The sequence below is a fragment of the Pseudophryne corroboree genome, chromosome 10, assembly GCF_028390025.1.
Source record: "Pseudophryne corroboree isolate aPseCor3 chromosome 10, aPseCor3.hap2, whole genome shotgun sequence".
NCBI classification, from domain to species: domain Eukaryota; kingdom Metazoa; phylum Chordata; class Amphibia; order Anura; family Myobatrachidae; genus Pseudophryne; species Pseudophryne corroboree.
The window spans coordinates 43385980-43401885 of record NC_086453.1 but is presented as its reverse complement, the minus strand read 5'-3'; the positions used below and the strand labels follow the sequence as shown (position 1 = coordinate 43401885).

The 15906-nt window shown below is 40.0% G+C and overlaps 1 protein-coding gene across 1 annotated transcript in view; it reads left to right on the top strand.

Annotated features, from left to right (window-relative positions):
- Positions 1-15906, top strand: part of LOC134965924 (sialic acid-binding Ig-like lectin 8) — a 155259-nt gene that overhangs the window by 108122 nt on the left and 31231 nt on the right. Inside the window, exons 7-8 of the mRNA XM_063942328.1 lie at positions 8997-9026; positions 15522-15644. Coding sequence (XP_063798398.1) covers positions 8997-9026; positions 15522-15644 — 153 coding nt within the window. The remainder of the gene's footprint in view (positions 1-8996; positions 9027-15521; positions 15645-15906) is intronic.

The following is a 15906-nucleotide window of genomic DNA, read 5'->3' as shown; positions in this document are numbered from 1 at the left end:
CAGACACTAATTACCAGTTTCCACATTACGGTATAGACTATGCTGCTGCTTATATTCTCCATCTGGAAAGCTTACTTGTAGTGACATCTAGTGGATACACTTGGTATTTTCAGTTATTATTCATTTACTTCAGAATTTCAACATTGGATACCAGTTGGATACAATTCTACTTATGTATCAGTAAGAGGATACCTTTCTTAATACAAGTAACTAATTTGTATCAACACCTCCAATAGGCAGGAAAAAGGATATTCTGTGAATCAATTCTGGAGTAACAAACAGATAGACACAAATCTTAAGTGAGGATCAGCTTCTCCATTCATATAGGAGTACAGGAAGGATATGAACATATATATGCATATATATATATATATATATATATAACAACAACTATAAACTACTATATTAATAAGTTGTAAATATTATGAATGAACATAATACAGTTAGAGAGTATAAGTTACTAAAATTGCTACAGTAATGAGAGTAAATGCAATATAGTTTACCGTTAAAATCTTACTATAATAGTAATTGAATTATTGACTGTAGGGTAGTAAATGATCAATAATATTTACATTGGATAGGAATGATATAACTTACCGTTAATAGTGATAATATGTAAATTATATGCAGTATCATATAGAATGATAAAGACAGGTATGATATGATGCTATTGAGCGAATCTTTAACAAAGTAAATACCTTAACATATACAAGCATTGTGGTACTGTGTTTCACTTACCTGGCAGTCAAGAAAAGGGACAGGAATCCAGAGAATACAGGTAAATCTTATGGTACAGCAGTTTTTGGATGAAAATATATGGGTTTTCCCAAACTGACCCAAATACTATATTTATATATTTAAATATTATATTACAATCCATAAGTTTGGGTGGAGGCACTTAACCTACCTAAGACTTTAGTTCCTTGAACGGTGAACAGGGGTTACATTGTGGAGGCACTGCTTAGATCATTTTTGTAAGTACTCAGGGATAGGTGAAGCACAGTAGCAAAATGACTCAATGTACAAGAAGTGACGCCTTTGATTGGTGTATAAGGAAGGGAGTAATTCCTGAAAGGAGTTTTGTGTTGACAGGGGATCTCACAGACACCACGGATGGTACTATTATGACAGAGATGTTATTTCTTTTCGGGATAAAGCAACCACGGATTACTGATAAACAGTTTAGAGAAAATGGAGAGATGTGGGCTGTATAAATAACTACAAGTCATGACTTAGAGTCTGAGTTGCTTCCAAAAGTGGTGGCTGTGAGGTCTAACCCTGATCGCAGGTGGAAAATTTTATGGCCTGAAAAGGACAGCAGTGAAATGGCTGCTGAACCATTAATGGTGGGTGACATGTCTTATCCAGCTAGTGGAGACCCCTCTACAGCTGTGGGAGAAGGGAGTCAATCGCAGGGCCTTGAGGAAAAGCTAGGGAATCAGTTAGAGGTTATAGCTAATAAAGTAGTACATCAATTAGAACGGTGGCACTATGAGGGTAGCTATAGGCGATTGAGGATTTTTTCGGGAATACTTCCTGTGCCTGTAGGTGAGGAATCTTATGAGGCGTGGAGAGAGGCAGCCATACAACAGTCTGAGGAGTGGCATTGTCCTGACCATATAAAGAAACAAAGAATAGTGGAAAGTCTACGGGGACCCGCTATGGGAATTATTCAGGCTACTAGAAAAAGTAATCCCGAAGCTGCGGTAGCTGACTACTTCCAAGCCTTAGATTACACATATGGGACATTGGAGGATGTAGGTGATCTGGTTGCCAGATTTCACCATACTTATCAGGAGACAGGAGAAAAGTTATCGCAGTATGTGTATAGATTAGATAAATTAATACATAAAATTATAGATAAAGGAGGGTTAGCTCCTGCTGAAATTAATAGCAGCCGATTGAAACAGTTAATTAGGGGAGCATTAACAACTGACCCTGTAGCTCAACTGTTGCGGTGTACATCTTTATTATTAGGAAGTCCCACCCTTAATGATTTAATTAAGGAGATTACTCAGGAGGAAGCTTTAATTGCTACTAGAGAAAAGACTCATGCTAAGGCTGTAAAATTGGTGGTACCCTCCCCTGAGGCCCAAGGATCACGGGAGGATAAGTTAGTTTCCGTGGTAATGGAACAAAACAAGAAAATAGACCAGCTTATTCTTGCCCTAAATCAAAGGGTGGTACCCTCCAACGTTACCTCCAGTAATTCTCCTCGGGGAAGTACCAGTGGTAGAAGAAATTTTAGGAGAGGTGGAAGTTTTATAAATAGAGGGTGTTTCAGATGCGGGCAGCTAGGACATAGAGCAATGGAATGTTCATTAGGATGGGAAATAACTGAAGAAGGAACTAATGTTCAGTTAGATAATTCTCTTCATCAGGGAAACGATTGAGGGAGATTGGCGGGCCCCTCGCCGTCTCCCAGAAATTAGCTATAGAATCAATGGGGAGTACCCAGTGGAGTAGTTCTATTCCGGATGGTATGATAGGACCTGCTCCACGTGTGGTCGTTAAATTAAATGGACATCCATGCCCTGTTTTGTTGGACAGTGGGTCCCAGGTGTCCATTATATTCGAGCATTGGTATAAACATTATCTATCTGATGTCCCTATCATGTCCCTGGAAGGACTGGTAATATGGGGATTAAGTGAACAGAAATACCCTTATTTAGGTTATGTGGTAGTTAATATAGAGTTTCCAGAGGGATTTATGGGTGTGTCGGAGCCATTACCTCTAATTGCTTTGGTATGCCCAGAATCCCCAGGTGATAAAACTGTAATGCCAGTGATCATCGGGACTAATGCTCATTTATTCAGGGTCCTCAGTGATTGGTGTTTAAAAATGTGTAGGGACGCAACCATTATTACTATGTCGACTTGCCATGAGAAATACTGTGAAGGGGAGTCTGGGCACAGAGAGTCCTCTCTGGTTAGGGGTCTGTCTGTGGAAGATTTAACTCCATGTTTCCAGGGAAGTGACATTGGGTTGGCGGAACGAAATACTTTATGTGAGGAATTGATGGAACGAGAGCATGTCTTCTCTCTTGGCGAATGGGATCTGGGAAAAGCAGAAGGGGTGGAACACTGTATAAAACTGACTGATGAGACTCCTTTCAGGGAGAGATCACGCAGACTTGCTCCTGCGGATTTCGATAATGTCAGACAGCATCTTCAAACTCTCTTGGAAACAGAAGTTATTCAACCCTCTGAAAGTCCATATGCATCACCTATCGTAGTGGCCCGTAAAAAGAATGGCAAAATTAGAATGTGTATTGATTATCGCACACTTAACCAACGTACTGTGCCTGATCAATACACTGTTCCTAGGATAGAGGAGGCATTGAACTGTTTGCAGGGGAGTCGATGGTTCACAGTGTTGGATCTACGGAGTGGGTATTACCAAATACCTATGAGTCATCAGGATAGAGTGAAGACTGCTTTCATTTGTCCTTTGGGTTTCTTTGAATTTTTTAAGATGCCTCAAGGAATCAAGGGTGCTCCGGCCACCTTTCAGAGAACCATGGAACAGACGGTGGGTGATATGAATTATCGTGAGGTATTAGTTTACCTTGATGATATTATCGTTTTTGGGTCCTCACTGCAGGAACATAACCACCGTCTGCTCAAGGTACTGGATAGATTATTGAAGAAAGGCTTTAAACTTTCTGTGGATAAATGTAAGTTCTGCCTGCCCTCTGTAACTTACTTGGGACATGTGGTGAGTCGACAGGGTATTTCTACCGATACAACTAAAGTTGAAGCTGTGAATGAGTGGCCTAGACCCACGAAATTAAAGGAATTAAGATCCTTCCTTGGGTTTTGTGGGTACTATCGCCGTTTTGTGCCCTATTATTCTGTAATATGTCATCCTCTCACTGATTTGACCAAGGGGTATCCGCCAGTTGGTAAACCCACAAAGGTATCATCATGTAAAAAGGAGGGATATTTTAAACCATCTGAAGAATTTGGGGATAGATGGACACATGAGTGTGAGGAGGCCTTCCTTAAATTAAAATGGAGTCTTACCAATGCTCCTGTATTGGCCTATGTTGACCCCACTCTGCCCTATACATTACATGTGGATGCATCACTTGATGGTCTAGGGGCAGTGTTGTACCAAACTCATAAAGAAAAGTTACAACCTGTATCTTATATCAGCCGGGGATTGTCCAATAGTGAGAGGAGATATCCTGTCCACAAATTGGAGTTCCTTGCTCTTAAATGGGCTGTTGCTGATAGATTTCATGAGTATCTGTATGGGGCAAGTTTTGAGGTGTTCACTGACAATAATCCTCTGACATATGTGCTTACCACCGCTAAATTAGATGCCACAGGGCACAGATGGTTAGCTGCTTTGTCTATCTATGACTTTAAGATTAAATATCGCCCAGGCATTAACAACATAGATGCAGATTCTTTGTCTAGATTATCTAGACTCGAGAGTGAAATAGATGGATCTGAGTTGATTGAAGTTCCTGCAAACACCATTAAGGGATTGTGCTTTAGCATTTCATGTGTAACGGCAGATAATGGGGAATGCATTAGTGCCCTTGGAGCCTCGGACAAGGCATTACCTCTGGCCTATTGTTGGTTAAGCCAACTAGAATTAGAGGGCTTGCCACATATAGGTCAGGGAAAGATCCGTATGGAACAACGTAATGATCCTGATATTTCCATTGTTATACTCTGTCTTGAGTCTGGTAGTGCTGAGTGTAATATGAGTTCTCTAACACATGCCTCCAAGTTATTGATGCGGCAAATAAAGCAATTGACCCTAAAGAATGGAATACTGTACCGTGAATTAGTTAAATCCAATGGGAAATTAAAATTACAATTAGTTACTCCACAGTGTTATAGAGAAACTATTTTGAAAGCATTACATGATCAGCACGGCCATCTCGGGGTAGAAAAAACAAAGGGACTGATAACTGATCGGTTTTATTGGCCCTTGATGGAACAGGATATTGAAAACTACTGTAGGACCTGTGGTAGCTGTATATTGAGGAAGACTCTCCCCACCAAGTCCGCTTCTCTTGTTAATCTTCAGAGCCATGGTCCCATGGATCTAGTATGCATTGACTATTTATCATTGGAAACGTCACCTCGAAAGGAATGTAACATACTGGTAGTAACGGATCACTTCACCCGTTATGCCCAGGCTTATGTTACTTCTGATCAAAGGGCCGTTACTGTAGCCAGGACTTTATGGGAACGGTTCTTTGTTCACTATGGTTTACCAGCCCGATTGCACTCCGACCAGGGGCGGGATTTTGAAGGAAGAGTTATTCGGGAGCTCTGTCTGTGCTGTGGGATTAAGAAATCCCGAACTACTCCTTACCACCCACAGGGTAATCCTCAGCCAGAGCGGTTTAACCGCACCTTGCTTGATAAGATGGGCACCTTGGGCCCCATGTGCCAAACACAGTGGAGTAGAAGGATATGTCACCTAGTGCATGCCTATAATTGCACTAGGAATGAATCCACTGGGTACTCCCCATATGAATTAATGTTTGGACGGGAAGCCCGACTGCCCAAAGATGTCTCATTAGGACTTCTCTCCTGGGATGCCGATGGACAAACTCATTCTCAATATATAATGAAATTACGAAAAGAGCTAAAACATGCATATAAGATAGCTCAGGAAGCTTCCAGAAAAGCGGGGGGCCAAAAACAAGATCAAACATGACTTACGTGTAAAGGAAAATGTATTAAGGGTAGGAGATAGGGTGCTGATACAGCAACTGGGACTCCCCAGATGACGAAAATTAGCATATCGGTGGAGGCCTGATCCATATGTAGTAATAGATCAATTACCCAACATTCCCGTTTATAAATTACGGCCAGAGTCGGGGGAGGGAGCAATTCTCACATACCACCGACAGCATATTTTGCCTATATCACAAAATCTTCGTCTTCCAGAGGTTGTTGAAGCAACACCCCTGAGACGATCTAATTGGGAAAATAGTGGAAGAATGAGATCCACAGATAACCAAAAACAAGTAGAAGAAAGCCCTGGTGAAAATAATGATGAGACCCATTACACTGATGAGGGTGTGGGATATTTCTATTATGATAATAATAAATCAAACAAAAGTCTCCCAGCATAACAAGTATGACCCACACCAGGTTTTAGACGAAAGTCCTTTGGAAACAGAATATGTATTGTCCTCCAGTAATAGTAAAGGGAGAGGTATAGAGCTAGAAAGGGAACTGGTCTTAGAATGTGAGTCAAATGACTCAGTAGGTATTCCAATAAGTGACCTTTATGATGAGCCAGTAACTCCAGATGAAGGTGAGGAGATAGGGGATAGGTATAGGATATCCAGAGAACGAAGGCCTCCATTAATTTTAACTTATCCAGAATTAGGTAATCCTGTATACTTACCTCAAGTAATACACTCAAGTATAGTATTCACCTGGCCATACTTTGAGTATAAACCATTGAAAGGAGAGCATATGTGGTGATCTGAGTAAAGCGGTATGAAGAATTATGCAGATCACCAGGGGGAGAGTGTAGCATAGACTTTATCTAATTATCTCACACATTTGTGAATGTATATTGGGTACGTATCATTGCTAGGAATTTGGCATATGAGTGAAATGATTAATGTGCCTATATGTATAGTTAATCTAAATCTGTACTCAGATATTTATATTTATTTAAAACCATTGAATATAGTTGAATAAGTATACATTGGAGGTATATAACTGTGTAATATCCATGGTGTGGTATAGAGGTGCAAACTTATTGAGGTACTATGGAACTTTGTGTGGGTATTCCCATTTGCCTCATGAGTTTGAGGTGACCATGCTGCATTGAGCTAGATTGAAAGCTCCTCTCACCTGATTGGAGGACAGGTGCCCTGAGGTGAAGTTGGGCACATGTATATGCAGGTGACTCGCGTGACCTCGGCGGGAAGGACCCGCATCGCGCGACTAGACACTGGACTATAAATAAGGGAGCCTTCTGCTGATACGGGGTCGTTAGTCGAGTGCGCAGCCTCTGGAGCTGTTTCCCTTTCTCTTGCACCGCTAGTTGAGCTGAGAACTCTTGGCGGTTGCTGGGGGTGAGGGGGAGGCAACAGCGGGTGGTAGTGCACTGTTCTGGGAGCCTTTTGCTGAGCCTATGAGAAAGGTGCAGTCAGCTGAAGAGGCGGTGCCCAAGGTGGAGTGACGGCATGAGGGAGTGAAGGAGACGCGGCTCAGGTGCCGGGCTGCATCGAGAATTGCCTCTGAAGTGCCAGCGTAGCCTCCACTATTAGTCAAGGTGACAGAGAGAACCGGCCATCCCTGCTGATGAAAATACTCCCCATCCATACCTGGTAGCTATAACGAGACACAGCCTGAATGCCTATGCTGCTACCTGCAAGATTCTACAGATTGAAGGTCTGCCAATTAGATTGCCCGGGGGGCGTGGCTAGTACGGATAACATCGCGCAATTGGCTGGAGCTGATTGAGAAGCCATCTGAGGTCTGTGAAACTATGCACGTAATCACTATAGGTCAGCACTTAGTACTGCTAATACAGCTGCAGCACACAGGACTCCTACACCTCTTAAATTAGAAAACAAACCTCTGCTACTGAGACTAGAGTATTACCAGGCTGCTAAGCTCAACCCATATTGAATATTCATAAGGAGAGAGATATATATTTCCTATCTTGTAAATCCCCTATCTGCTAAATGACCCATAACAAGGAGGGATATTATCATCACTAAATTGTTTATTGACACTTGGTAATATCATACAGAATAGTCAAGGAGAGCTATCATTAACAGTGATACGAGCAGACAATAATTACCAGTTTCCACATTACGGTATAGACTATGCTGCTGCTTATATTCTCCATTTGGAAAGCTTACTTGTAGTGACATCTAGTGGATACACTTGGTATTTTCAGTTATTATTCATTTACTTCAGGATTTCAACATTGGATACCAGTTGGATACAATTCTACTTATGTATCAGTAAGAGGATACCTTTCTTAATACAAGTAACTAATTTGTATCAACACCTCCAATAGGCAGGAAAAAGGATATTCTGTCAATCAATTCTGGAGTAACAAACAGATAGACACAAATCTTAAGTGAGGATCAGCTTCTCCATTCATATAGGAGTACAGGAAGGATATGAACATATATATGCATATATATATATATATATATATATATATATAAAACAACTATAAACTACTATATTAATAAGTTGTAAATATTATGAATGAACATAATACAGTTAGAGAGTATAAGTTACTAAAATTGCTACAGTAATGAGAGTAAATGCAATATAGTTTACCGTTAAAATCTTCCTATAATAGTAATTGAATTATTGATTGTAGGGTAGTAAATGATCAATAATATTTACATTGGATAGGAATGATATAACTTACCGTTAATTGTGATAATATGTAAATTATATGCAGTATCATATAGAATGGTAAAGACAGGTGTGATATGATGCTATTGAGCGAATCTTTAACAAAGTAAATACCTTAACATATACAAGCATTGTGGTACTGTGTTTCACTTACCTGGCAGTCAAGAAAAGGGACAGGAATCCAGAGGATACAGGTAAATCTTCATGGTACAGCAGTAATTGGATGAAAATATATGGGTTTTCCCAAACTGACCCAAATACTATATTTATATATTTAAATATTATATTACAATCCATAAGTTTGGGTGGAGGCACTTAACCTACCTAAGACTTTAGTTCCCTGAACGGTGAACAGGGGTTACATACAGTACCAAAATACCACTGGCAATTCCATGTAGCACCATCAGTATAAGTGATTCCTCTATGGTGCAAGGGATGTTTATATTGTGCAGCCCAATAACAGCAGCCTTGCTGTATTCAGCCTACTTCTTAATATGTATATCCAGTATATATAGTGTATGTGTAAATATATATATATATATATATATATATAAATACTTAAAATACTTACAGTATGTATCATGCTTTTTATTGATTTTTTTTTGTTTTGTTTTTTCCAGATCCTCCTTCTACAAATATCCCCACTGGAGGTAAAAGCTCTGATATTAGTCAAATTGTTTTAAATCAATTACAAATAAATTTGTACATTGGTTATTCATGATCTTTAAAAAAATAGAAAAAAGATATGCTGAATATCTGCTAATGAAGAACTTGCCATTTACAACTCATTCACATACTAGCACAACTCCCTATAGTGTATGTACTCAAGGGTGTTGGATCTGAATTTCCCCAGAGTAAGACTATGTCCCCCTCTCATCTCTCCGTGGCAGATGGTTGTAACAATGGATGCCTTCTGTACTCTTTATAGTAAATTTGGAGTCCTACAAACTGAGGAAGACATAAAGAATCTGCTGCAAAATGCATGTGCACCAAAGATTTGAACAAATGTCGGCTGAGATGCGTTTTGAGCTTATGCCTTCCTGTGCTAAGGAGGCAGCACAGGTGTAAGAGGGGCATGTAAGCTAGACCAAAGTGTAATGTGGGCATTCACCCAAAATGCATGCCATGCTGACCACAGGAAAGATGCCAGTCACACTTGCTGACTCTTTGGTATATCTGCAAAACTCAAGAATTTGAGGAAGTTTTCTCAGCTCCAAGGAGAGCAGACAAATCTCCCACATGCTTCCACTTCTCCAGTAAAATAATTCCACAAATCGTAATAATAATTTGTGATGGGCATGGCTGTGATTATGTTATTTGTGATGCTATTCTGACACACCTTCCATCTGGACCTGCCCAGACCTCATGGAACTCAACAAGAAAAGTAGGTAAGTATGACACAGATGCACCACTAAGGAGGTGTATCACTTACAGGTACACAGCCCCTGGTGCAAATTGGAAACTGATGATGATGACAACTTGTGGCCACTTCTAATTGGCTGAAAGCATCTGATTCTCTCTAATTAGTGTGTGAAGGGAAGTGGACACAAGCTTACAATGCAGTGTTTTTAACATACAGTATCTGTCACAATGGCTCCATGTGGATTAATAAGTAGTTCCTTTGGAGATTCTGCAGAAACAGTGTTATCGCCTCCAGTGAGGGGTGGCCATACTAGTGCAGGGAAGACCCACTCTGGTGCACTGTGTATCACTTATACGGTTACAGTACCTAAAGGCTACTGGGAATTCCATCCAGCATCATTATTATAAGTGATGTCACTGGGGGTCATTCAGACCCCATCACTGTTGTGCATTTTTGCACAGCAGCGATCGGGTCTGAACTGCACATGCGCAGGCACCACAGTGCGCCGGCACCGCAGTACGTCGTCTTATGTCAGACAGCCGACGGATGTTTTAGCATTGCGATCGCCTCTGTCTGATTGTCAGGCAGAGGTGGTCGCTGGGCAGGAGGGGGCGGGGTGGCAACGTTTGGGCACCATTTAGCGTGCGCGGTCCGGGCAATGCAGGCATGCCCGGATCGTTGGGGGGGGGGGCGGGCCGATGTGGCTGCGTGAGATCACACACAGCCAAAATGCATGCCATGCTGACCACAGGAAAGATGCCAGTCACACTTGCCGACTCTCCGGTATATCTGCAAAACTCATGAATTTGGGGAAGTTCTCTCAACTTCCAGAAGAGCAGATACATCTCCCACATGCTGACACTTCTCCAGTAAAATAATTCCACAAATCGTAACAATAAATTGTGGTGGGCTTGACTCTGATAACAATATTTGTGGTGCTATTGTGCCATCCCTTCCATCTGGACCTCCCCATGGAACTTAACAAGAAAAAGTTGGTAAGTATGACACAGATGCTTCAGTAAGGAGGTGTATCACTTATAGGTACTCGGCCCCTGGTGCAAACTGTAAATTGATCATGATGACAATTCTCTGACACTTTTAAATGGCTAAAAGCATCTGAATCTCATATTTGTGTGTTAAGGGAAGCAGGCACAAGCTTACAATAAATTTGAACTATCTTATCTGTCACAACCACCTACTTTTTTCCAGTGACTTTTGCAAAGTTTTGCAAACTGCTGCATCATAAATGTGATGGTTTGTATTGTTAGTATGCAGAAAACTCAGTGATGTGTCATTAGTATTAACAGTTTCTTATATAGCGCAGCATATTCCGTTGTGCTTTACAATTAGAGCAACAGTAATAGAACAAACTGGGAAAAACAGACAGACACAGAGGTTCTTTCAGTGGTTTGTTGGTGGTTTAGTATCTAGTAATAAAAAATATTAATTTCACAAAACCACATTTGGAAACACTGACAAAACCTCATGCTAACCAAATTGCATCCTTTCATGGGGCACATTTAAGGCTTGCAAGTTAGATATACCAATCAGCTGAACTCATCATCAACATTCCATTGACAATCTTTGTGCATTCTGCCTGCAATGTCCACTGAGACAGCATTTGCCATAAAATTAATAAACGGAATAATATCCTTCCATTGTGCAGTTATCACTCGCTGTATTGAGATGCTCTCTGGCAGAGAGGAGACACAAACTCCTTTACTATTTGTTGAAAAGATTCATGCCCCCTTCCAAAGATATGTAATGGGTTCTGATGAAGCTCTAACACATCCCACTATAATAAGGCCAAACGGTTGCACATCTGCAACCCAGATATGACCCTCCAAAGCTTTATTGTGACTCTTACCTCTCGTGAATACTCAATACACCTTTAATGTTCTTACTGTAATTTGCTTTTTAATGAAACCAGCAAAAAAAAAAAAAACAAAAAACATTTACATGGAATTTTGCTTTATAAAATCTTCTATCTCATTGTGATTCCAAAACATACTATCATAGTTAATTAAAATTTACAGTATATTACACTTAATATCAAGAAGACAACATTGTTTAGCAGCGTGCTCACACCTATACATAGCTATACAGTATTTACATAGCCATAGATCAATTGTGTACTGATATTTGCACAAATTTCCCTACTCCCTAAATTACTACAACTTCTACTACTGTTACTTCTACTATTACTACTACTATACTATTATTATTATTATTATTATTATTATTATTACATTTTATTTATAAGCCACCATAAGTGGTCACAGCACCATACATACGGCAGACATTATAACAATACAGGGTACACAAAACTTAACATTACAGTAACTGATAAACTAAAACAGAGCACAGGTAACAATTAGCACCAACATTCTCAGTACACACTACAGCTAGATGTAAGGAAGCTAAGGAGTATTCGGAGAACTACTAGGGGTGGGCAGCCATTGGGAAGAGATGAACGGTTACAAGCCAGGGGAGATGCCGGTATCAGTGATGTGCGGTGGGGTGAGGCAGGTGAGAGAGACCTTTTCCTGTCATACTAACGTTTGTGCCAGAGTTTTTACTGTATAAAGTATATGTAAACTAGAAATCATTTTTTTAAATATCTTCTTTGCACTATTCTAATCATTTTTATAACCAAAACCATGGAGTAAAAAGTCTATGGCAGGTGAGGCAGTGCCTCGCCTGCTAATCTTTTCTGCACATCTGTGATCAAAACTCACAAAATTTCCAGGAGTTTATACTACTGCACCTGTGTATAATGCCTAGATGTACCATTTGGCTCATATATTGTGTGTAAATCTGGCTCTGATGCTAGCCAGTGCCTCCTGAGCCATTTAGCCATTTATCTCACCGCACGTCCCTGGTCGGTATAGTCGTTGAGTAGGAGAAAGCTGTAACTGAAGTGTAAGAGAAGAGGGCTTTGAGAACAGGAGGGTAGAGGGCCCTACTCCACGGAGCTTACAGTCAAGGGGAATCAATTATTGATTGATTAAAACCCCACCTGCAGTGCACATGGTTTTGCCCATTAGATGAAAATATTATTTTGCAATCAACTTTGAATTAGGCCCAATGACCACGCATAGTACCCAAGCATCGGAAATTGATTTTCATTTTTGGCCCCACAAGTCGAGTCATAGGAATTTATAGCCTGTTTTACCAGTTGAAGTAAGTTTAAGGAATAAATTCAAGAAAATATATATTTTCTTAATACATGTAGTTTTAAAACGCTGATAAAGTATGTTGAGTTTTTTAATCAGTTAAGGTTCATTTTAAAGTTATGTAATATATTTTTCACTTTTTGTATACAGACTCCTATCCATTGTTTGAAATGTGCGGTTCTTTTCTCCAGAAATTCAAATGCAACTGAATTTTGTGGATCTGAACCAAACCAAAACTCATCCCATATCCCCAGAGGAAAACCACTCTGTACCGAGCCCTGGTTCATATCTTCCTGTTGTTCAGAATTTGGAATTTAAATCTGAATTTCAGATTTTGGATTGCAAATGTGACATGATTTTAGCTGTTTTTGTTTATTTTTACCCATTTTTATCAATGATTATCTATTTATTTATTTATTTATTTTATTTATTTTTTGGTTGATTTTAAACCAAACTAAAATCTAGATTCAAATCTAAACACTTGAAGTTGGTTTTGCCCCCAAACCAAAACCTGATCCGTGCACATCTCTATCCATTGTACTGAGACCACTTCTTAATACAGGGTGGCTACCTGGAACTGGTCAATGCTGGAAATCAGCTTAGGCTATCTAGTGCTAGATTTGTTTAAAGATTTGCAGAAGGGGACATACTATCAATTTAAATTTGTAACTTTGTTTTCACGTTAAACAGTACAGTGCACATTGGTGGTCATTCCGAGTTGTTCGCTCGTTATTTTTTTATCGCAACGGAGCGATTAGTCGCTAATGCGCATGCGCAATGTCCGCAGTGCGACTGCGCCAAGTAAATTTGCTATGCAGTTAGGAATTTTACTCACGGCATTACAAGGTTTTTTCTTCGTTCTGGTGATCGTAATGTGATTGACGGGAAGTGGGTGTTTCTGAGCGGAAACTGGCCGTTTTATGGGTGTGTGCGAAAAAACGCTACCGTTTCTGTGGAAAAACACGGGCGTGGCTGGAGAACCGGGGGAGTGTCTGGGCGGACGCTGGGTGTGTTTGTGACGTCAAACCAGGAACGAAACTGACTGAACTGATCGCAATGGCAGAGTAAGTCCGGAGCTACTCAGAAACTGCTAAGAGAGGTCTATTTGCAATATTTTGAATCCGTCGGTCACAATTTTGAGAAGCTAAGATTCACTCCCAGTAGGCGGCGGCTTAGCGTGTGCAAATCTGCTAAAAGCAGCTTGCGAGCGAACAACTCGGAATGACCACCATTGTAAATAACTTTAATGCATGTACTGCAGTAATTGTGTATAAGTCGCCATTAAATATTGTTTGCCAAGAATTTAGGAAGGTGTAGCCAAGTGTGTGAGGGCATGGTCGTACCCTACTACAGTAATTTAGGAGAAAGTGTTATTTACACTTTTCTGCGGTGCATTTACAGTGTACCTGAAGGTCTGTGTGAGGATGCATTCAGCGAAACGTACGTTGGTGGCTGCTGAGTTCTGAGAATGTATCTATAATAAATGCTTGAATCAGAGTTTAGGGAATCATGGAATGTGGGGTAGGACCTTTGCTAGTAATCTTAAAGACGTAGTTGTGTGAATGATAATATGACAATGGGCCTGTATAAAGTATAGGATGAAATCCAATTTCCTTCAGGAGTCACTCACACTGAGCAATACATAAAAACCTCACAGGGGGAAGATGTACTAAGCCTTGGAGAGAGATAACTTAGAAGGTGGCAGCTAGGTGCTGACTGGCTTGTACTTTATCTTACCCCAAGCTTTGATACATCTGTACATTGTAATCTTGCAAGCAGAGCCTTATAACTTCTATGTCTGTCTGTTACTACCCAGTTCTGTTTTATCACTGTTGTTTCCGATTGTAAAGCACAACATAGTTTGCTGTACTATGTAAGAAACTGTTAATAAATAAATAAACAAAGTCGCTATGTTTAGATTCAATTAAAACAGGCTTTTAAACTACCCAAAGAGGAAATGTTTCAAGCAAAAGTGTAGAAGTTGCTTAAAACAACCAATCAGATTCTTTCATTTATCTAGAACAGTCTATGAAAAGACAGCTAGAAGCTTATTTGGGTGCTTTGGCAGCCTCTTTGCTTTTCTCTCTCAAAAGCTTGATACATCTCCCCTTCAGTCTCTTAGAACCACATAAAACAACAGTGTGAGTGGCTCAGGCTTATTCAATTAGGGCAGTGGTTCCCAAACTGTGTGCCTAGGCTCCCTGGGGTGCCTCAGGACACTTGCAGTGGTGCCTTCGATTGGTGGTCCAGGAAGAATTCAAATTATTTATGATCAATGTAATAGGCAAAACCAGTACTGGTGGTTGCCAATGTGGACAAGTAGAAGCAATGCCTTTCCCACACCACACAATTGAACATAAGGATGATATATAAACACAAATTATTTCATTTAATATTTATTCATAATCTCTCAAAAAACTTTTGGCCTAGGGGTGCTGTGAAAAAAATCCTGATACTCTAGGGCACCGTGATTCAAAAAAGTTTGGGAACCACTGAATTAGGGGATGTAAAGAATGTACAGTAAGGAGTTTCTCTACTACAGTGTAATCCTGTCTACACTGAGCTCGTTTTACAATATGCAGTGACTCACAGATCCTTTGTTTTAGATTGCAGGAATGTGGATTATAAAATCATTGGTGGTATTGTAGCTGGTAACGTAATTATCCTGATCCTGATTTCACTGGGACTCTTCTGTTTTCTCAAGAGATACATGGAGAAAAGACCATTAGGTAAATGATAATTAATTGTAACCAGAGTGATATACTTCCAGCATTTATTTATATCTCGTGTAGCATTTTTATAAATTATAATTAATATTTTCTCCATGAACGCTAATTCACAGTATTTCTAGCACAATTTTTCTTTTCACATTGCATATTTTGTTTTTAAGCTGAGTCCTCTATGAAAGGTAGAAGATCTCTCCAATGGGGGGGGGGAAACCTTTCCTGCTAGGTGATAATTGTTGAAAGACTATTTAAATTATGGAGAAAG